Below are 24,266 nucleotides of genomic sequence, written 5' to 3'. Positions count from 1 at the left end.
CAGGAATAGCTATGGAAACTAAAGTCAAAACAATAACAAATTTACTCAAACAAACTGAATACCTACACAGTCAGGTAAGGTGATGTACGACAAAAATCAGCTAGCACCAAGAGCAGCCATTCTCGTCAATGGCAAACTAATTTCTTACCAATAACAGAATAAAACCAAAAGAGATATTGTTATAATCTCAGGTTCCAACTTCGCGTGTAGAGAAGGAAATGCATGTGGCTTCCGCTTACTTTCCTGGATCTTTTATTGTTAAAAGAAACAACAAACCGTTCATTTTCGGATGTGATGCGAATGCTCACCATACAGTATGGAGTAGCACTGAAGTCAATAATCGGGGTGATTTCCTTTTAGAAAATATTGTTAGTTAACAATATTGATATTTGCAACAAAGGCTGTGATCCAACCTTTATTAATTCAATTAGAAAAGAATTCTCACAGTAAAATAAACTCAATCAATTGCTCTAACAAAAAAAGCGTAAAAAATTTTTAACCCGGCTTCAAGAGAAGCTGTCTAGTGATTATTGGATAACCGGGAAAAGGTTGAATAGGCGCCTTTCAAGTTCGCATACAACTAAACAGCAGGATAACAGCTGTTAAGAAGCGCTAAGGTGATTCCCTTTAGAGTCCACAAATGGCCAACACGTAGGCTATATATGCACCTTCACTTCGATTTTTCAATTACACACATCTCGGAAATCAATGTCCCATAATTTCACCTGAAATTCACATGAAATTGCAAACGTGGAGTAACAGTTTCATTATGGTACGTATCGTTGGAGCTGATATTTGTGCACTTAAAGTTCCAAAGTGGTTACGAGAATAAGGATCTCACAGCGAAACACCTTAAATGGAAGTGCAATAAGAGCTTGTTCCAACCGTCCTCACAGCCATAAGTATTTGCTTGTATAGAGGTTGAGTAAAGGTTGCCTCATATCGTATAACGTTAGAATACAGCTTGAAGCTGTATAAATGAAATGAGTTAAGCGTTTACATTGTGAAAATTATTAGTTGGGGAGGTATTGATCGGAATCTATGTGGTGCCAGCTTATCAGAAAACATTGAAAATTGGCATGTATCGGATGAAATATCCTTGTCCGTCCACAGACAAATATTGTTCGGTTATCAGGCAAACGAATTGAAAAAAAAGTGATTTTTCGGAATCCCAGGAAAACTAACTGGGATTTATACTGTTCAAATTTAACACAAGAAGATCGAATTCCTGCACAATTCAGGAACTAGAAGCTGCTTTTGTGCAAGTATCAAGCTTAATTCAACAGGCATTTCACGCTAGTTGCCTAGTTACTGAACGTTCAAATGATAGAGACGTATCTTGGAAGAACAAACGCTTCAGAAACTGAGAAAGAAAGCACGAAAAGAATATAGTAAAGAAATAAGAAGATCAAAAAGAATGAACTGGAGGCGTATATGTGAAAACATTGAAAACACTCCTGTAGTTGCAAGACTGCAAAAAAGTCCTTTCCAAACATCATTCCAATGGCTTAGGAAGTCTCAAAAGTGAAAACAATTTCTATGCTTTCGATGAAACTGAATCATAGGAATTAATGATGCACACATTTTCCGTGTTCAGTACTTATAAGTAAAAACAGAGGACAATACTGATCAAATCAAACCCAAGATAAATGCTCATGATGAATCTAGCATTAATAGATGTCCAATGCTGATTTATTATCTACATATGATGGAAAAAACATAGCTGATGGAATTTTTACTAGTTCTAACGTAGAATGAGCCATTCATTTGAACGATTCAAATATCCTGGCAGGGATGGAATATTTCCTGCCTTTCTAAATAAAAAGTAATGAAATAGGGTAGGTGTTCCAGTAATAGTGGTATACCTATAGTTGTGGTATGGAGTTTGTGCCGGAATAGTGAGGGGGACCCGGATATTATTATTTTCCATCGGTAGATCTCCTAAAATAAAGCATATTTGCATATTTAAATCTTAAAATATGCCCAAAAGTGACGGAAAATAATTAATTTTCCTAAAGATTTTCACTCCTTTGCACCTATAGTTGCGGTAGTGTTCCTATAATAGTGGAACCCATAAGAAACCAACGCATTCCTATAAAGGAACCAAAGTTAGCAACTACCACAACTACTGGAGCAGTGTTCCTATTGATGGAGGACGAGTTTTCTAAGATTGCATGCAATTATATTACAAAGTAATATTTTTCTATCAAAATAGAGGTTGAAAGCTATAAATTGACTTATAACGATTGTGTGTACATCGTATAGTTATTTTTCTATTAATAAATTGGCTTAGTACCTCCACTACTGGCTCACCCACCGTACTTACTTCATCTCTCCTCATCCAGGCCTCCGTCGTTCGGTAAATTTTGAACCACAGAACTTTTCGGTAAAAGTTTAAAAATCAGTAAAAAATCCAATTTTTAGAAAATTTATTCCGAACTTGTACAGAATTTGTTCAGTTTGCCCCATTTATTTATGAAAAATAAAATTTATACACTTTCTTGATTTCTCACGTGTAACTAATTTATTTATGAAAAATAAAATTTATACACTTTCTTGATTTCTCACGTGTAACGGTCATTTGAAAATTTTACCGACTTGTTCTGCTATTCAAAAACCCGGTAAAATCCTACCGACTTCGGTGATCTGAATTAAGTGTGTAGTCTTATGCGTGGGTATATACCATCATCATGGTGCAAAGTACGTGTTGTATTTATTGCGGAAGCTCACAATAAGGATAAGACTTCACCTAAATCGTTTAGACCAATAAGCTTATGGTCCGTAATGCTAAAATCATGGAAAAGCTTATAAATAAACACATCAAATCAATTTTTTTGAAAAGTAATCCTTTGAGCAGCCATCAGTTTGCGTTTCAATCAGGAAAATCAACTAAAGAGTGTATTCGATAAAAATGACACACCAAAAATCTTCTGTACTTTGAACCGTATGAGTCAAAAACATGATTTTTTTTTTAAATCTTATTCATAGTGTAAGTTACATAGCTATTCATACAGTGGAACTATGACTGGAACTTGTCGTCGAAACAAGAAGTTGTCCATGAAAAAAATGTTCTGCAATTTCAATCAAAATCCAGAGGCGTCCCACCGCTTCTTTTTCTTGTTCGCATTTCAAGCTTTATTGCTTAGCGCATATTAGCTTATTGCGTGCTCTCAACTTAGTGTTCTAAATGCACTTCCACAGTTATTAATTGAGAGCTTTCGATGCCAATACCAATGCATGAATTTGCATATTGTGTGGCAAGCACAATGATACTCTATGCCCAGGGAAGTCGAGAAAATTTCCAACCCGAAAGATTCCCTCGACCGGACCGGGAATCGAACCCGCCGCCTCCGGCTTGATTATACCGTGCCTTTACTGACTAGGCTATGAGGCCCCAAGAGACAGTCCCACTGATGGATAGCAGAAAGCTTGGAATTGCAAATACAACTGTGTCTCGTGTGATAGGAACCTTCAAGAAGCGTCTGAGTGCCCAATGGCAGGAAGGCGGTGGTCGTAAAAGTGGTCCAATGTACATTAAAATGGCCAGGAAAGTGGTGCAACAGTTCAAGAACCGTCCAAACATGTCGATTTGAGATGTCACTAAAAAGTTCAAGGTGTCAGTCGGTTTTGTGCAGAAAACCATGAAGCGTGCTGGGCTACATGTTAACAAGGTGCAAAAGCCCAAAACTGGAATGAAAAGCAAAACATCACTGAGAAAACCCCCGCCCGGAAAATGTACATGAAGTTGCTCACCAAATCGTGTTGCTTCGTGATAGATGACGAAACTTACGTCAAGGCCGACTTCCGTCAACTTCCTAGGCAAGAATATTCCATTGCAAAGTCTAAGTTCGATGTTCTGGAGGAATATCGAAATTTGCAAAGAATTTCCTGATCTGGCAGGTGATTTGCGAATGTGGTGAAATAAGCGCTCCCTTCATCACTTCCGGAACAATCAACGGTGCGATTTACACGGAAGAGTGCCTTAATAAGCGTCTCTTCCCGAGCAAAGTCAAGCATCAAAATGACAGCAAATTGAAATCAAATTTTGATATCAACATCAAACTAAAATCATAATTTGATTCCAGTTTACGCTATTGACAAATTTGATTTCATTTTGCTGTACATTTGCTCTTCAAAAATATGTTGTTGCGGGTTTGTTTTCATTGCCTTAGTATAACATCAAATTGAATACTTGTTTTGTTATCAACAGGAAAAATTGATATCATATTGAGTTTTCAGTTTGCTCTCACTGGTAGCAGAAATATTTTTCAATATGATGTCACAGGAAGTTTTTTGTGCTCTTAATTTTGATATGTTAACCTTAACGACCAAAACGACAACAACCTTAGTAATCATAATCAACGAAATCACAACATCAAATTTAGATTTCAATTTGATCTCAGACTTTGCTTGGGTTGCCATTCATAAGAAAGTACAAAGAATCAACTCTGTTTTGGCCTGATCTATCATCCTGCCACTACGCTCGAAACGTGTTGGAGTGGTACCGAGCCAACGGAGTCAATTTTGAGCTAAAAGATGTGAACCCACCAAATTCACCGGAAGTTCACCCAATTGAAAAAATCTGTGAAGACGGCACGTTGCAAAGATCCCAAAACTATCAAAACAGAGCTGGAGTTGAAGAAAGTTAGGCTTCTTTTTTCTTCAGGCAGCCTTTCCGTTTGAACTGCGTGTTACCAACTGTTCTATCATCGGCATCTCGAAATCAGCCGCATTTTGTAGTGCACATATTTCATTTCAATAAAAACATGGCATAGCGGGATTGCTCACTAGGGTGCTTCATTCTGAAAAAAGTGATGAATTTCTGATGGGCCACCCTCCAGTTCGATTCATAGCCCCAAAATATGAACCTGTGCAAAAATTGGTAAAGATTGATGAAGGTTTAGAGGTCGCGCCAATGATTTGAAATTTGTATGGGAATTACTATGGAAGAATTTAAAAAATCGCTTATATCGCTATAACTTTGCTTCTACTTGTCCAAATGTCGAAAAAATTTAGTATGTTATTGCTATGGCAATAAACAAAAAGCCTACAGTTGCTACGCTCAGTTTTGCAGCGTATCAAGAATTATAAAAATGTGAAAAAATGGCAAAATAGGGTAAATTGACAGATGAATATGTACAAGGCAACAACGCCAATTTCATCGCAACAACAACAGGCTTGTTGATCATTGTCATGACAACCACATATTTTTTTTTTTCAACGTTTGGACAACTACAACCAAAGTTAGAGCAATGTAAACGAAAATCAATAATTTCCCATACTAATTCACCAAAATCTCCATACAAAATCCAAATCATTGGCGCGACCTCTAAACCTTCATCAATCTTTACCATTTTTTGCACAGGTTCATATTTTGGGGCTATGAATCGAACTGGAGGGTGGCCTATCAAAAATTCATCACTTTTTTCAAAATGAAACACCCTATTGCTCACTCGTAAAACTGAAATCCGATTGAAGCTGAAAGACTAAGGAATCGTTTGAATACATTCAGCGAAGTGTTTTGATGGGAAAATACAGTGAATTAAACTTTAAAATTTTGGTTGCCGAAAATAGTCAATTGGTGTCGAAGTCAACTTTTACCCCATTTTAAGGATGATCAGATGACTTCAGAGCACTCTTATGAACTTAAAAAAACAAAACAGCAGAAACTTTTCGAGCAATCATGGAATACTCAGAGAACTTCAGTAATGTTCCGAAAAGCTCAGGCCATCGCGGGATCTTCAGGGAAGTTATTTGAATCTCAGGATAACTTCCGGATCATTAAAATGTTTAGGGAACTTTACGGAGGCACCGAAAAGTTCTGGGAAGTCGATAGAAATTAAGGGATCTTCGAAGAAGATCTAGGAACTTCATGGAAATCCATAAACTTTAAAAGAATAGAGTGAACTTTAATGAAATTCCTTAAAATTTCTAGGAAGTCTAGAGAACTTTAAAGAAGTTCAGAGATCTTTTGAGCAGTTCCAATAACATCAGGAAATTCTAGACTTTTAGGGAAGTTCTTAGGTGTAGACGGATCAGATCCGATAATGTGTGGACATTTGCCTGAATTTCACGAAAATTTAGAGAACTTCAACATTGAAAATCAAAGAAGTTCATAAATGATGCTGCTTTAATTTAAGGGAACTAAGGGAACTTTTAAGAAGTTCTTTAAATTTGGTAGAAGTTCAAAGAACTTCAGCGAAGTTATGAATTTTCAGGAAATCTTCGAGAACACACGAGAACGAGAGCAAAGAATGAAAGCTAGCAGGAAAAAAATAATAACGCTCTCGGATTGCATCAATTTGAGTTGACGTCTTCAGCAAAGTTTTTAAAATAGTTCAAGTTTTTGCCGCTGAAATGGCAATCTTTTTTTTTTCGCACGGTAGAGGTTTTTTTTTTCCTTTGTTCGGGACCTAACACTACTGCGACCAGTAAATTGATATATTGTAGTATATCCCGTGTCCTTAGTTTAGTGCATGTCGTATTACTCCATCACTATTGAGAAATGATGAAGCATTCGATTTTTTTTACAGTTGCCAATCTTGCATTTATCGCAAGGATCCGAGTCTAATTGAAAGGTCCCGCTATTTATACCCTTCGGAGTGTTGAAACACCCTCCAAAGGCGCGCCCCTTTGTCAGTCAAAATTGGATTCCTTAGCAACAAAATTAAGGTATGACACCGATAATGACCATGCATCAGAACCCTAGTCTTAACCACTTCAAACTAGGGAACAACGAAGAGAAAATTAGGAATCACATAGATGAAGACAACTAACTCATTTTTTTTGCCTTGTTTCAAGATCATCCTCGGTAGACAAAGCCGAGTTTTGTCACTATCAACAAGGCATAAAAAGTAACAAGGACTAAGATGTGTTTCTTGGATTACTGAAAAATCCTGTTCCCCTAGTTTGAAGTAGTCGGGACTAGGAATCGGTGGTAGATCTTACATCCCGTAACGTACCACGAAAAGGTGATCTACCCACGTTACGGGGCACGGTAGAGGTTAGCTGTCTCCGGCAAAGTTGTAGAACGTCAAATTTTATGGAAGTTGCTGAAGTTAAACATATTCAAACAACAGAGATAACCAATGATTTGTAATATATGTCTAAAATTAAAGTTTTAAGGGTATACCTTGATATAACCATAGAGGTAACTCTAAGACCAGAAGGTCCCGAAGAAACGTGTTCAAGTTTTTGGCTCAGATCTGGTACTCGCTTCGGTCCCAAGCTAATCGATGCACCCCTCGAAATATAGGAAAATCCACGAATCCCTCATTTTATCTGTCAAACTTTCATAGCGAATCAAAACAAACATAGTGTAGTACTAGAATTTCGACTAGAATGGGGTACGTAAATCGATTTGCTTGGGACCAATAGGCTAGTCAAGTAGTGAGCCAATTTAAAATCGTTAGTTTCCACCGGTTAATATAACCCTAAAAGTCACTTTAAACTTCCATCGTCGATTTCCCGCGAATTATCATTCAAACAAGCAAACTTGGACATTGGACATATTAGTTAATCCCTGATTTATTGGTAATTTTAATTTGTATGATTCAATTGTTATTAGATATATTGACGATGGAAGTCAAAAGAGACAGTTACGTTTTATCGAGGTATACCTGCATTAAGTTTTTCAAATTCGTTCAAATGAATACTTTAAGCATTCTTCGTCGATCTGCTTTGACAATCTTTTCCAGAACAATACTTTTATTTTTAAGGCACTTTAAATAAAGATCACATGAGATTAAAAAAAACATGAATTTCTGAATGATTTATCTTAAAAAAGCGCTTGAATGCAAAATAATATCAGTTACTTAAAATTAACATCAAATAGATTGTCGTGCCTCAAAATGTCGCAGAGGGATATTGTGATATTTTTGAGATATTTGGATTTGAATCAAACAATATATTTTATTATATTAATATATTATTCTTTCATGAACATTAGGGTGGGTCGAGTTTATATGGCAATTATGTTATGATTATCAGCTTGAAAATTTATATGGGAAACAAAACAAAACTATTCATTAGCTTGCTCATTGCATAGTTGAACATATGATTTGAATTGTTGCATAGTTGACGATTTTCAGAACAAAACTTGATCAACCTCCTAGAGAACAAAGATCTCTGATCACCTGATGGTCTTTGGGATATTTTCGGAGCCACATTGAGAGAATATCCGTGAGATGTGATTTGAATTGTTAAACAGTTTGAGATCTTCAGTGCCATAGTACCTGATCAACCTGAAGTCTTGAACAAATATCCAGACGACTTTAATGAGATCTAAAAACACATGGAGGACTTTGAAATAATTTCGAAGCTGCCGTGTTTCATATTTAAGAGAAAATCCGAGAGATGCTATATGGAATAGAGAAGACTTGCATATCTTTATAATGATACCTGAATCTGAAATCTTTAAAACAAACATCCTGAGGTTTTCAATGTGCTCTCTTCTCACTTGGTGTTACTTTAAATAATTTCTGAGCAACCTGGAATCTTGAAGAATTTCTTGGAGATGTGATTTAGATTGTTGGGCAGTTGAAGATCTTCAGAATGATACGTGATCAAGCTGAAGTCTAAAACAAATATCCTGATGCTCTTTTGGAGATCTATAATCACGTGGAGGTCTTTGCAATAGTTTCTGACTAACCTGGTATGATGAGAGAATATCTGGGAGATTTGATTTGAATTGTTGTGCTGTTGATCCGTTCACGTAAATTTCCTGGTTGACGGTCCCGATGGCAATGAAAATGTCGTTTTTCAAGTTCAAATGTACAGATAGCCTGCCAAATCAGATATTTCTTAGCGAGCTTCGACAGTTTCATATGTTTGAAAATGTCTGCCATCTTTCTCCTTCCGTTTGCCGTATAAAACTCCTGCCCAGGAAGCTGTTTCAAGTCTGCCTTGACGTAGATTACGTGCGAGTTGTTCGGATTTTCGCGATGCGCGTGTAAAATTTGGATGCGTTACTCCTCTTGCTTGAATGGCATGTTGATAACTGAAGAGCAAATCTAGATAGAGCTGGAATTAGGGCGTAACAGCTTTTGTAAACAATGACTTCTTGAAAGCCATGGCTCTCCCTGACAAATTGACATCACCATCGAGTAGGGGAAGACTTCCCCTACGCGATTGATCTGTTGGTTTGTGTAAGCGTGCCTTGAATTCCTAGAAATCAACGAGAGAAGTCAGTTTTTTTAAAGGCTGTTACGCCCTAATTCCAGCTCTATCTAGAAATGTCAAAGCCAAAACAGAACCCATCATGTTCAGGTGTTCAGGTTTTCAAATGCTCGATTACAAGAAATGCGTCAAGTTTAAGTCCACCAAATGTTGATCGTAACACTCTTTATGTATATGTTCCTACCAACCAGGTGAAAGTGGTCGTATATTGAACATTTCTTCCTTATCTCGGAACCTGTTTAATGTTGGACAAAATGAATATTCGAATTATGATGTAAACTTGGAATGCAGTAAATAAAGTCGCATGGAAATGAAGTATAGTTTTCAATTAACCAAAATACTGATGAAAGGCTTTGAGCAAAAACAGCTTAACAGAGAGAAGAAAAAAGATCGCTCAGTTGAATATAAAGCCTACATACGCTGGTTAGAAGCTGGCTAAATTTTGCCAACATGCTGGATCCGCTGCATTTTTTCTTAAATCGATTTCATCCACGAACAATTTTTGGTATGTGAATTCTCTAATGAATGTTGATATAACTAAATGGTAATCTATTATTACTTTATTTTATTTCTACACCTTACCAACTCTTTAATCTAGAAATTCGTCGAAGTATACCATAATTCAAACAAATCTTCGTTGCCATTACAGGTGGCACTGATATGTCGATCATCACCAGCTGCCTTATCGCAGAGGAATTTGCCTACGGTTGCACCGGTATTATGACAGCCCTCGAAGCCAGCGGTCTTGGAGTAAGTCAAATTCTCTGCATTGATCCCCAATAGGTTAACTGATTGTTCCCGTTTTCAGCAAACTCCCGTCATCCTGGCCGGTAATGATGCACAGAAGAAAAAGTACTTGGGTCGTCTGCTAGAGGAACCTCTAGTGGCAGCTTACTGCGTGACGGAACCCGGTGCCGGATCTGACGTCAACGGAGTTAAAACTCGGGCCGAAAAGAAGGGCAACGAGTACGTCATCAACGGACAGAAGATGTGGATCACCAACGGAGGCGTTGCCAACTGGTACTTTGTGCTGGCCCGTACCAACCCGGATCCCAAATGCCCCGCATCGAAGGCGTTCACCGGATTCATTGTAGAGCGTGATACCCCTGGAGTGACCCCCGGTCGCAAGGAGCAGAACATGGGCCAGCGTGCTTCCGACACTCGAGGAATCACATTCGAAGATGTGCGAGTGCCAGTGGAGAACGTCCTGCTGAAGGAAGGAGATGGATTCAAGATTGCCATGGGTACCTTTGACAAGACTCGCCCACCGGTAGCCGCTGGAGCCGTCGGTTTGGCACAGCGTGCTCTCGATGAAGCATTGAAATACTCGCTGGAACGCAAGACCTTCGGAGTTCCAATTGCCGCCCACCAGGCAGTGTCCTTCATGTTGGCTGATATGGCTATCGGAGTGGAAACGGCCCGTCTGATCACGATGAAATCCGCTTGGGAGGTGGACCAGGGCCGAAGGAATAGCTACTACGCGTCGATTGCCAAGTGCTACGCCGCCGATATGGCCAACAGAGTTGCTTCGGATGCGGTGCAGATCTTCGGAGGAAATGGATTCAACTCGGAATACCCGGTGGAAAAGCTGATGCGCGATGCCAAGATCTACCAGATTTACGAGGGTACGTCGCAGATTCAGCGAATGATCATTTCCAGGAACATGATTGATGCAGCGAAGGGCAAGGCTTGAGTGTGAGCGGGGCTGTTTTACTGTGTGTTTTTGTGCGAGCTAAACAATCTACATATTGATTCCATTCGGGGAAAAAAAATAACAAAAAGAAACCGTTATCATTTATTTGCAATAAATCTGTTATCATTAAGCTTTTACTGTAATGTTTGTTGCTTTTTTGTTTGTGTGTAGCGTTATCTTCCGAAAGCACTGGCGAGGGTGTTGCATACGTACAGGAGTCTAACGCTTGTTTATTTTCCTGTCAACTACCTACCTACACACTAAGAAATTATTACCAAAATCGATATTTTTTACCACCCTTTCGACAGCTGAACGTTCGGTGAAACTTGAAATTTCAATTTCAAAACACTGTCAGCTTTGTTTAAATAATCGAGATTTGCCATTGCGGTGAAGTTTTCCTAGTTTTGAAGCTTTAAAACTAATGAAATAATCATGTGACGGACCTCACGTATCAAATAAGTACTCAGAAATTGTTCAATAGTACACTGGACTCCCTATTTACGTGGATTTTGGGATTTACGTGGTCCTGATTTACGTGGATTCCAGAATGTACGCGGTCTCTTTTACGTGGATTTTAAAAACTACACACTTAGACAAATTGATTTAAATTTAGGTGCTCTGAGACTGACATATACGAGCGTCAATTTTGACAGCCAATTGAGTCATAACAGACGCGAAATTCAGCTCAATCAAACGTACTTTTAGTCGCGGAGCACTTAATTTTACATGACATGCTTGTTTACATCTCATCCCCAGCCCTTTGGCTCAGTGAGGGTTAGGGCACGTTTTGGCCAGGTTGGTCGTGGCAGATTTCATATGTGAGTAAATGTAGTACTGCTTATGTTTAGCTCTTTCAAGTGTTGCCTCGTACTAGACTCTATGAAAAGGAGTTCAAATATGTCCATAATACTTATGTAAGAAGCAGTTTAATTAACCAAGATATTTTTGGAACAGAATTTACATGGCGAACGACTTCTCAACTGCTTAGCAATATTTCTTTTGGAGTTGGTTCGGTTACTGCTAGCTTGTTGAGCAATTTAGATTGTTTAGAGAAAGAGCTTACTTCATTAAGCAAATCATCAAGGTGAAAAATATTCCGTAGTTCTACCTCTTTTTCAGACTCTTGATGAACTCTTTTTGATTCAAGAAAATGCGCAGTGCGCTGTTCTAAGTAGCCAGTAACGTGCTGGGTTATTGTGTCACATAGTTTATAAATATCTTATTCTTCTTTCCTTTATTTAACGTCGATCTCTGTTCCGCAATCTAGTGCCAATCACCGACGGACATCGATTGCCATCCATTGACGGCAACCGAATGTGCAGGAAGGCAGCTTCCACACCTGCGTAGGATATCGCACCCATTCAACACACATGGGCCGGGACCAACGGCTTTAATTCCCTTCCGAAGGAAGACGTGACCAGAGATTTTTATGCCTCAGAAAAATCCCATCGACCTCGGCTGGGATTGAACCCAGACCCATCGGGGTGTTTGAAAGCAGTCACGCTTACCACTACACCACCGGCGCCGGCAATTTATAAATATCTGAGATTTTGGTTTGGGGTAGTCACACAACGCATGTCATAAGATTTACACTAATCTCTTCCAAAGTATTTAGCTTCTCACACCGATCCTCAGATATTGAAAATGAGTCATCGCATTGCGTGACTGCTATAGAAAAACGCTCTTTGAATAGACTAACATGGTTCCTTTGGCAGTTGCATTTTTTATGAGGCCAATCAAAACAAAATTGTCGCTGAAAAGGGCCCTTTCTGCAGGTGTTTACTTCTGTGGCGATGCAATCCAGGTACATAATCTGGAACCTTATCTTAACAAAAAAACACTCTATCGCTGGTAATGCCTGGAAATAATCGAGCTTATTGAATAAATACTTACTTACGGGAAATTTCGATGATGCGTTCATCCTGGTCTTGAATTGACTACCATACCTGTTCCATGATAAAAATTACACTACACAGTTTTCCCACGATTTGACAGTCTGATTTGCCATTTACAGTGTGTTCGGTAATGTTTTACCGAATCCGGCGTTTGTCACATTATACAGATCGTATTGATTTTTCTTTGCAGTTCGGTAATTAAATATTCAGATCACTTCTTCTTTTAAACTTTTCAGAATATTAGAAAAATTATGTTTTTTTTATTACCGAAAAATCTGTTATATTCTGCATACACAGGTTTTTTTCTTCTGGTAAACAATGTGACTAGTTCCTGGTTTCTGCATACACTAAGATTATTTCACAGATTTCTGGGAAATTTAACTGAAATCTCAACAGCTGAACGTTCGGTAAACAGCTTGGTGGTTGCAGGAAAACTGTGAAAACTACATAGTTGAAGATGCTAATTTCAAATAACAGACTGTAGTGGTAATTTTTATACGATAGATGGAGTAGATGAAAGCACAGAGTTGATAGTTCCGTTAGAGTACGGCAGTGTGAAGATTGCATATAGATATTAGAACAGCGAGCTAGGACAACTTTTAAGGAAGGTACAAATCGGTTTTTTCATCTCTCTTTACCAAACTCCCCCTTTGGAGAGGGATGGTGAGGGGTGTCCCCCCCCCACCACCACTGTGAAAACTACCCAACTGTTAACCGAACATTCAGCTGTTTTAATATTTCGGTAAAATGGCACTGAAATCTATGAAATAATCCTAGTATGTACAGATGGTAGAATTTCAAAAGCTGCCAGCTTCTTTTGTTGACGTAGAACTACGTCTTTGTCCACTATACTGGGGTGCAAATCAAAAAATATGTGTGGTGAAGAAATGTTAGGTTTTGAACGCTTGTAACTTTGTCATTTATAGATGAAATTAAAATCCAAATACGCCAATCGATAGAATATTACATTACAAACCTGTTGAAATAAATATGTTTTTCCAATTTTTCTGTAATCAAACTTTTTAAAATGTACAAATGATAATTTTATCACTGATTTCATGAAATAAGCCTTTTTCCCAAACCCAGTCATCATAAACTAATACCACTTGGTTCCACATCATTCTGCTTGAACCTGAAAAGATATAAATCAGCGCTGCTCTCATGCCTCTGCTCATTACCGCTTCGGACGGCGTGGCACTAGGATTGGGCGATCTTCAGAGAAAGATCGATCTTGACGGATCCATCTTATATATGGCTCTAGAACCGATCCACTGATTAAATCGGTACCAATGAATCGATCTTTGGTTGATCAATCTTATGGTTTTAATTTTAATTGATCTTACCTTGCACACTTGCGAAATCCCATTTTCAAGTGCTTAGTTTGCTATCCTCACTTTCGCTCTAGCTAAAAAATTTTGTTATTGTTATCCTCACTTTCGGACCATCAATACTCTTGCATATAGAATGGACTATACGCTTGTTTACGTTGGTACCCCAAGAAATTATTTCCTTTATTATATTCAATTAAATGTTGTCGTGACGGTAAGGAGGGAGGTAGCGAAAACCTTCAAATGTTTTTGTATTCGTATATATCGGAAACGCAAATAGTGACGTCATTATAGGGAGCGATGCTGATGTTAACGTTATGTTCATTAAATTTACCATGCAGTCCGGAGTGAGAGTAAATCGTTTTTTTCGATGTCAATTCAATTACAAAATTTAACACCTATTTTTTTTTTGAAGATCGAAAAGATCTAGAGAAGAGATAGATTTTTTTCGATTTTTTCGTGGACAAAGAATCGATCCGAAAAATCAGAAATCGGGATGAAAAAAATCGATCTTTCAAAGATCGATCCAAGATCGCCCAATCCTACGTGGCACTAGGTCCTGCATCAGGCAGGACTAGGTCAGCGGATAAAGGTGGATCACGGCGTGTCCACCACAATGAGGAATGAGACTTGAAAAAACGTGCATGTAAAACTCCCTCCCGCTTAACAACCCCCTCCCCCTCCCCCTTAACAATAACCCGAAAAAGACATGGACTTTGACGATCATTTTTTTTCGGGAAATAAATTTTAAGCAAACCACAATAATGTATGAACAATTAATTTTATACATGCAGAGCCAACATTTTCAACAAAAAATATTGCTTAATAGGGGACATACACTTGATGAATTACCAACAACTGACTGTAAAACATATCTGGTACCTCTATATATGCAATTATATTAACATCCAAAGTCTATCCTTTTTTACATATTCTGCACAAAAGAAACTTTCTGCTCCGCCCCATTCATAAAAAACTGCGGGAAATCCTATCAGGTTCTGAACCTGAAAAGATATAAAACAACGCTGCTGTCATGCTTTTGCTCATTGTCGCTTCGGCGTGACCACAATGAGGAATGCGATACAATGGAAAAAAACAATGTATGTTAACCCCTCTCCCCCCCTCACAACAACCTCCCTCCCCCTAAAAATAACGCAAAAAAGACATGGATTTTGACGATCACTTTTTTCCGGGAAATAAATTTTAAACAAATCACAATTATTAGTAAAAACAGAAGTTTTTCCTTAATTTCTTCCCACACCAAAACTTTCAAGCTTTAACAAAAAAAATTCTTGAAGGACATATTCAATGATATTAAGTTGATGAATTAGAGGCTTAGTGAGCAGTACGACGAGCAACTCCGAGTGGCTGATGGCTACGGCGATATCTGTGCTGCTGAAATTGTTATAATGGGCACTCCAACATTGCTGGTATCGGTGTACATTATGCCAAGTAAAGGTTTCATTAGGGGAAACGCAACAATTTGTCAAATAAACTATATATTTTCAACAGGCACTACGATGAAACAGAAGGAGTATTTCATTGCACGCACCTTGATGACATACGCCAGATGTACCATGCCTATGATTGTTACCGGAAATTTCAACATCGATGTGTCCAAGTCAGAGAACTCCGGTTTCATCGAGTTCATGAAGAGGCACCTTCGATTGACTCTTGCCACTGATCCCACCCAAGCGACCACTCTTGGCGGTTCGTGTCTGGACTTGATGTTCATCCGGAACATTCGTGCGGAATGCAAAAGATACTGTTCATATTTCACATACCACAGACCGATACTTTCAATACTGAAGATTTGAACACAGTGCGTCTTACAAAACCAAACTCCTCCAATATTAATTAGACTACTCTTCTAGGACAGGACTTTATCCAATCGATGATTAGAAGATCATCGTGTGCTTCATCATGGCATATACTTGATACCTCAAGAACTTCTTCAATCAACAAATGACGAACTATTAGGCCCACGCACATCTTAGAAGGGACGAATATCAACATCACCCAACGGTTCTTTCGGAACCACAACATCATTTTTAGGACCATACATTTTAATTTTCATAATTTATTACATTCCAAGAAAAATACTTGAACCAACATTGAACACTAACAAAATTTCAAAAAAAAATTTTATGTGTCCCACACATGAGTTGTTGCAACGTGATCAACAAATCAATATCTATGTGTCGGCCACATACTTAATATATGTACATATATAAACCATGCGTGACCACACATACTATTCATTTGCGTATAAATTTCATGTGTACTTCTGAGTGGATTCTGTTTATGTGTGGTCAAATGAAAATCATGTGGAATTTCACAAGGATATTTGTCAAGAAAAATGTGTAAATTGTTTTGAGTCAACCATAACCGAAACATTGAAATACTTGAAAATTTTAAGATAAAGTATAATAGTCAAAAATGCATGAAAAACATCAATTTTGTGCGGTTCTACGTCATACTGCGGTCGTGTCTAGGACACAACCCTTTAATTTTTTTCCTGAAAAATTTGAATTTCGTTTGAACACTACAGGCATCTCGGTAATCACTGTATCGAACCTACATAATGGGGCCCAGAGTTATTGAAGCAGTCTTAAAAATTGTATTATGCTGTGTTCCTAAAATTTGAGCTAAGTAGTCGCACCCAATATTGACCAGCGCCTTAAAATATAAATCTGCCCTAAATAACGATGCGTCCGCCCCCAACGTTGATGACGTTGCTTCAAACAGTGTATTATCTAGTTTATATGGTACGCTGCAAAACATTTGCACTTTATCGAGCAGCACCGTACTCTACAGGTGAGAAGATGGCAGTTGCTACACAACAAAAACCCGAGGGGTGGAAAATCGCTTTAATGTTCCTTGGATATCTCTACAAAGTCTCTTTATCCTTTCTTCTTGAAATTATGATTAGTTTCCAAAAGTACCGTCAACATTTTCCAAGCGACATAATTTGTGTTTTCTTATTTATCTCATATGGGCCTGTTCATAAACTACGTAGACAGTTTGGGGGGGGGGGTTGACAATTATCCACGGCCCATACAAATTTAAAAAACATTTGTATGGACAATTGTCTACGCAGGGGCAGGGGGGGGGTCAAGAATCCCAAAAAACTGTCTACTTAGTTTATGAACAGGCCTTATCATACTTGACTTTCTCCTAATTTCAAGAAAAACCTTGAAAAATTTATAGAATTTTCCTAAACATTCGTGGGCAAAACAAACTTCCCAAAACTACCAGTATGTTGTGAAATCAAAACCTCCCTTATTATATTCCCTGATGAAACCCTTACTGCGCTAACCGCAATGGCGCAACGGACTTTTGTTTCTCCTAGGCCCCCTTCTTAAGTCACAAGTACTAGGCTAAATAAGGGGAAGATTATGGATATGATGATAGTTAAAATAACAAAAAAAAAAACAAACAAATTGATTTTCTTTATGCGTTTTACACAGAATACCTCTGGCGTTTAACAACTTACCTTACCAATCAGGCTAAGGCCTTGTTGTCCTCTGCTGTCCGAAGAAGTCGTCTCCACTCTACTCGATCCATGGCCACAGTTCGCCAGCCTCGTAGTCTGCGAAGGGTCCGCAGGTCACCTTCTACTTGGTCGATCCACCTTGCCCGCTGCGCGCCTCTTCTTCTTGTTCCTGTTGGGTTGCTTTCTAGAACCATTTTCACTGGGTTGTCGTGCGGCATTCTTACGACGTGCCCAACCCACCGTAGTCGCCCAGTTTTTGCAATGTGGACGATGGATGGTTCTCCCAGCAGCTGGTGCAATTCGTGGTTCATTCGCCTCCTCCACGTTCCGTCATCCATCTGCACTCCACCGTAGATGGTACGCAACACCTTCCGTTCGAAAACACCACGGGCGCGTTGGTCCTCCACGAGCATAGTCCAGGTCTCGTGGCCGTAAAGGACCACCGGTCTAATCGGCGTCTTGTAGACAGTCAACTTCGTGCGGCGGCGAATTTTATTTGACCGGAGCGTCCTCCGGAGTCCAAAGTAGGCACGATTCCCTGCCATAATGCGTCTTTGAATTTCTCTGCTGGTATCATTTTCGGCGGTCACCAGCAAGCCCAAATACACGAACTCATCGACCACCTCGATTTCGTCACCGTCAATCTGAACTCGGAGTGGGAGGCTAACATTGTCTTCCCTAGAACCTCTTCCTTTCATGTATTTTGTCTTTGATGCGTTGATGGCAAGTCCAATCCGTCTAGCTTCAGCCTTCAGTCTGATGTACGTTTCCGCCATCATCTCAAAGCTCCGTGCCATAATGTCAATGTCATCGGCGAAGCCAAGGAGCTGGATGGACTTCCTGAATATCGTGCCACTCGTGTCTATCCCAGCTCTTCTAATCGCACCTTCTAACGCGATGTTGAACAGCAGACACGAAAGTCCATCACCTTGCCGTAACCCCCTTCGAGATTCAAAGGGACTCGAGAGTGTCCCCGATACTCGAACAACGCACATCACTCGATCCATCGTCGCCTTGACCAATCTAGTCGGTTTATCCGGAAGTCCGTACTCGTGCATAATCTGCCATAGCTGATCTCGATCGATTGTGTCGTATCCGGATTTGAAATCGATGAACAAATGATGTGTGGACACGTTGTATTCGCGGCATTTCTGCAGAACCTGCCGAATCGCGAAAATTTGGTCCGTGGTAGCTCGGGCACCCATGAATCCCGCCTGGTATTGCCCCACGAACTCACTTGCATATGGTGACAGACGGTGGCATAGAATTTGGGAGAGTACCTTGTAGGCGGCGCTCAGCAGTGTGATCGCGCGGTCCAACTTGTCGCCCTTTTTGTAGATTGGGCATACGACACCTTCCATCCATTCCTCCGGTAATATCTCTTCCTCCCAAATCTTGGCAATTACCCAGTGCAGCGCTCTAGCCAGTGCTTCACCACCGTATTTTAATAGCTCACTTGGTAGTTGATCTACACCAGTTACTTTGTTGTTCTTCAGCCGACCGATCTCCTCCTCAACTTCTTGAAGATCAGGGGCCGGTAGCCTGTCGTCTTCTGCGCGTGCTCCAAGGTCTGTTGCCATGCCACCTTCGTTTTCTGCTGCTTCACCGTTGAGGTGTTCGCCATAGTACTGCTTCCACCTCTCAATCACCTCACACTCGTTCGTGAGAAGGTTACCGTCCAAGTCCTTGCACATATCGGCTTGCGGCACGTAGCCTTTGCGCGAACTATTTAGCTTCTCGTAGAACTTCCGTGTGTCGTTTACGCGGTACAGATTTTCCATCGCCTCGCGATCTCGGTCTTCCTGCTGACGCTTCTTCCTTCGGAAAACCGAGTTTTGGCGTTTTACAAATAATTACCAATTTGGTTTCTACGTTGATGTTCAATTTATGCTGGAGATGGTAGATTTGTGATATCTTGAGTAGTTATGAATTATGACTGCTGTTAAGCGTTAGCGTTGTTATGATATACTTCGTAGATTGGATACTAGCGACACTAATGTCTCTTCTGAAATTCGAATTATGACTGCTGTTAAGATAGCATAAACCAATCGCCAGCATAAAAGAACAGTAACCATAACAATATATGTAGAATAATTCAAAATGGCACATCCCATGTGGCTCTCGTAAAAGAAACCTTACTTTCGTAAAGGAATCTTTTATATAGGAAACCTCGTGAACCCAACCTTTGCTACTTTCAGCAAAAGTGGAATGCCAAACTCCTCGAGCATGTGTGCGTGTCAATAACGCAATCGTCTCTATGCAAACCTTTAAAATAATAACCAGAGATGTTTGTGCTGTTACAATTGAAGTTACCTTTGGAAACCTTAATAGGCAATACGTTTTCTGTTTCAGTGCCAGGTTTTTACGTTTATATCAAGTTCTTGTTTTAGACGCTCCCAAGAACTCGTGACATTAGGTCGTATGAATAAAAGCTTTTACTTTACTTTTCCCGTAAGAAAAGCACGGGAAAGTAAAGTCAACTCTTTTTATTCATATAACCCATTACTGCCGAAAGTGTTAAAACAGTCCAGAAAATTTAACACTTTCGGCAGTGAGTCTACATGTTGAACTGAAGCTTTTCTGAAGTTATTAAATATGTTATGAGCTAAATACACGGATCAAGTGTTTCCAATTTTTCCGAAGTGATTGAAATTTTTTGTAATGTTCAGTTATTATTTAGTTATTCTGCACGTGCTATGGTCTATGAAATGGTCCAGTACTTTCCAAAGTGATCTTAAGCTTTTCTCACGTTATTCAATACTTTTTGAAGTAATTCTGAACTTTTACAAAGTGATTTCAAACTGTCCTAATGTAATGTAATGTCAGTATATCCAGATCTCGTTATTGGAAATGTAACTACAGTGCACTCTCTACAACTCGAGTTACAGAATTATCGAGTAATAGAATAACAATTTCATACAAATTCGCTATCGCAGTAGCCATGGCACTCATTTTTACTATGGTTAGCTATCTCGATATCGAGTTAGTGAACATCGAGTTGTGGAGAATTGCCTGTATTTCATCTATGTTGCCAAAATCGAGACCTTTTTCGATGTGTTACAATTGTGTGAATCCTGTTGAAAAACTATTGATAAATTCGTGGAAGTGAGGAGGATCTCTCCGTTTTTGACAGTCTAATTGACCTACATTTGGAAGCGGCCTGCGCTGTTATTGCCTGTCGTAAAGTATGAGATCACCAGATTTTACACATTGCAGATGCATGCTAGTCCAACGCATTGTTTGTTGCTTCTCTGTCAGGTGAGCTGATAATAACGGAGTAGCAACCGCGAGTGGTCAATCATTCTCATGCTCAATTATGTCTGTACTATCTGAAGTGATTCAGTACTTTGTGAAGTTTGTAGCCGACACTGGCCGATCTAGGTTAAGCCTGCCGCATAAGCGTCACTCCGGTAAAGGAGACCGCAGGCCACGTTGAGTTTGCCCGGATGAGACTGCCTCAGGGTGAGTCCAAGTGAAAATCTTCCTAGAAAGAAGAGATCGAGCCAGCTTAACTACTACCGAATTTGATCGAGTAGAAACCCCTATTGTGAAACAGCATAATCTCTCAAAACATCTGTGCTGTGCTCTTTTCTGTCTTCTCGGTTAATCCCACGACGATGCAGCAAGCGGGAAAAGACGAAGCTTAACACCCGAGTGTCTATTATTAATGGGTTGGGTGGGCGTTAGAGTGATGCAAAATTTGAAATTTTCGCTCCACAATACTTAAACGATTCCAAATCGTATCCTGACTAACCTCTCAAAATTTGAACCCATTTGGTGAGAAACTGAGATGGCACAAACCATTTGAAGTTTGTATGGGAATTACTATCGTAAAACCAAGATTTTTGTTCATGTCTATCTAATAATTCACCATATCGGTCTGCTTCAAAAGCTTTCAACTTTACTTGTAGGAAATTTTCCCAGCTACAAGACTGCTGAAGACCACTTTTTGATTAAATGCAAGGATCGAAAGTTATTAATGGTTCAATGCACTGATGTCTTATGATCATGCTCAATCAACTGCTCAGCAGGCAACATTGGTGTTTCTGGGGCGTTGAATAGGACACAAAAATTATGGCTACTATGTCACACTGCAAAATACAGTGTTGCCTACAGAGCAGCTGCTTGATCATGTCATAAGTTTACCAATCTCTTAAATAATTAATAACTATTTCCTGTCTTGTTTTACATAGAAACGATCTTCAGCAAAGTTGTAGCTGAGAAAATTTTCTTTAAGAATAGCTATCGAGCTGTTTTGCAGCTCAATATGGAAAAAGACTAGAAGGCAATGAACAAAAAGTTGAGATTTCCCATAGTAATTTACATGTGAACTTCAAATGGTTTGTGCGAAGTCTGTTTCTAACCAAATGAGTTGTAACTTTTGGAGGCTAATCACGACCCGATTTGAAACCATTTAAGCACTGTGGAGCGAAAAAGTCAAATTTTGCATCAGTCTAGTGGGCGTCCATATCTGACGATACGTGCGCACGATTTGCTGTTGTTTGCTGCGCTGCTGTTATCGGCAGTGACGATGATGTTCGACCGTTGGACGGCCAATGATTTCCACGTGGGTGGACGGTGATCTCTCCAAAAATGGCAGTTGGTATCAACCAAGCCCCGATCCGCGATGAGAATTTTAATCGCTTTCCACCGGACAAGGTGACGGTTGCCGGGATCTTTCGCCCCGGGAAAGCAGATGATGTCGTCGGAAGTTGTATGTAGTCGTCGGCTGTTGAAATTAATAATAAGCACAAAGCACAAATGTTGTTCGACGAGCACATTACCTGGCCTAGATTGTTTTTCTATGCACACAAAATCTAACCTATGCCGCACACTACCTTTAGTTTATGATTTGCTATAACTAAACAATCAACGATAAATTAGAATTTAAATACAAAGTAAAACCACGTTGTTTTCACTCACTATACAAAACTATACCTTAACGCGAACAAAACGACGCACTTCCACTGTAAACTGCGGTTCGGATGAAAGTGAAGCGAAACCGTGACCCTCAGATTAGGGAAGGTGACCTCGGCCGAACTTAATGGAAGTTCGATTTTCCCGTGAACTTCTTCGAACGAGATCGGTAATGCGAGAGATTATCCTGATCGTCGACCCTTCGTTCAAAGTCGGGTGTAGCCACACTCTCTCTTTCCCCAACTTTCCCGAAGGTTTCCCTGGACTCGGCTTTGGGAGAAACTACGCAAAGTCGAGTGTCGTTACTCGCGAGGCATTCCAATTTTAACGTAAATCAGCTAGTGTCGTTTCGCTACTGGCATAGTTTTTGGCGTATGGATTTGATCTATTTCGTGCTCATTTTATTTATGGCTAATATAATATTTACAGCTTGGAGCGAAGGCTACAAGTTTATCTGCAATAATTTAGTACTTTTCAAACTGATTCCGAGATTTTCTAAAGTGTTTCAGTACTTTTAGAAGAGATTTTGAACTTTTTTTTTAATGATTCTGTGCTCCCCAAAGTGATTTCGATTTTTATGAAGTGATTAATATTTTCTGAACGGATTCCAAACTTTTCTGAAGTGATTGAGTTATTACAAAGTGATACAGCTCTTGAATAAGTGATTGTGAACTTGAAAGAATTGATACAGTACTTTCCAACGATTCATGAAGTGATTCAGTCCTTTTCGAAATAATTCAGTCCTTACGGAAGCGATTACAAACTTTCTGGAAAGATTGAGTGTTTTACAAAGAGATTCAGTAATTTTCTAAAGTCATTCAATACTATCCAAAGAATTTCAGAGCTTTTCTGAAGTGATTCATTTCTCTCAGAATTGATTTCAAACTGTTCAAAAGTGATTCAATTTTTTCTGAAGTGATGCAGTACTTTCGGAAATGATTACAAACTATCTGTAATTATTCAGTACTTTTCGGAGTGATTCAAAACATTTCTTAAGTGATTCAGTACTTTCAGAAGTGATTCCGAATTTTTCTGAAGTGATTCAGTACTCTCTGAATTTTTTTGCTTTTCGAAGTGAATTTGAACATTCTGAAGCGATTCAGTATTTCCGAGATGATTCCGAACGTTCCTGAAGTGGTTCAGTGCATTCCTAACTAATTAAATTATGTTAAAAGTGATTCCGTTCTTGTGGAATTGATTACAAACTTTCTGGGATGATTCAGTACCTTTTAATGTGAATCCGAAATTTTTTGAAGTGAGTCAATACTATCCGAAGAGATTCCGAGCTTATGCTTCCCGAAGTGATTCAGTGCTTTCAGAAATAATTCAGTACTTTCCGAGATATCATGAACTTTTCCAAAGTGATTCCGAACATTCCTGAAGAAATTCAGTATTTTCCGAAGTGATTCCAAACATTTCTGAAGTGATTAAGTGCATTTCTAAGAGATTCAATTATTTTCAAAATGAACTTTCCGCAATGATTCAGTACTTTCCAAAGTGATTTCGAATATTTATTAAGTGTTTCCGGTCTTTTTTGAAGTTATTTAATACTTTGTGAAGTGACTCTTAACATTTCTGAAGTGATTCAGTACTTTCTGAATCGATTCAGTAAGTTCAGAAGTGATTTCGAACATTTCTTAAGTGATACAATACGTTCCTTAGTAATTCAGTAGTTTCAGAAGTGATTGAAAACATTTCTAAAGAAATTCAACACATTCGAAGTGAGTCCAAACTTTTCTGAAGTGATTTCGAACTTTTCA

The 24,266-nt window shown here is 39.1% G+C and overlaps 1 protein-coding gene across 2 annotated transcripts in view; it reads left to right on the top strand.

Moving 5' to 3' along the window:
- LOC135697567 (medium-chain specific acyl-CoA dehydrogenase, mitochondrial-like) overlaps nt 1-10,906 on the top strand; it is a 31,702-nt gene extending 20,796 nt beyond the window's left edge. For both annotated transcript variants that reach the window (XM_065217336.1, XM_065217335.1), the window contains 2 exons: nt 9,827-9,927; nt 9,986-10,906. In XM_065217336.1, coding sequence (XP_065073408.1) covers nt 9,827-9,927; nt 9,986-10,870 — 986 coding nt within the window. In that variant the 3' untranslated portion in view covers nt 10,871-10,906. The remainder of the gene's footprint in view (nt 1-9,826; nt 9,928-9,985) is intronic.
- The last annotated feature ends 13,360 nt before the right edge of the window (nt 10,907-24,266 follow it).

The sequence above is a fragment of the Ochlerotatus camptorhynchus genome, unplaced genomic scaffold (genome assembly GCF_037179485.1).
Source record: "Ochlerotatus camptorhynchus isolate MF236.1 unplaced genomic scaffold, CSIRO-AGI_Acam_v1.1 ptg000074l, whole genome shotgun sequence".
Taxonomy (NCBI): domain Eukaryota; kingdom Metazoa; phylum Arthropoda; class Insecta; order Diptera; family Culicidae; genus Ochlerotatus; species Ochlerotatus camptorhynchus.
Note: the sequence above shows the minus strand (reverse complement) of the source record. Positions and strands in the feature narration are given on the sequence as shown.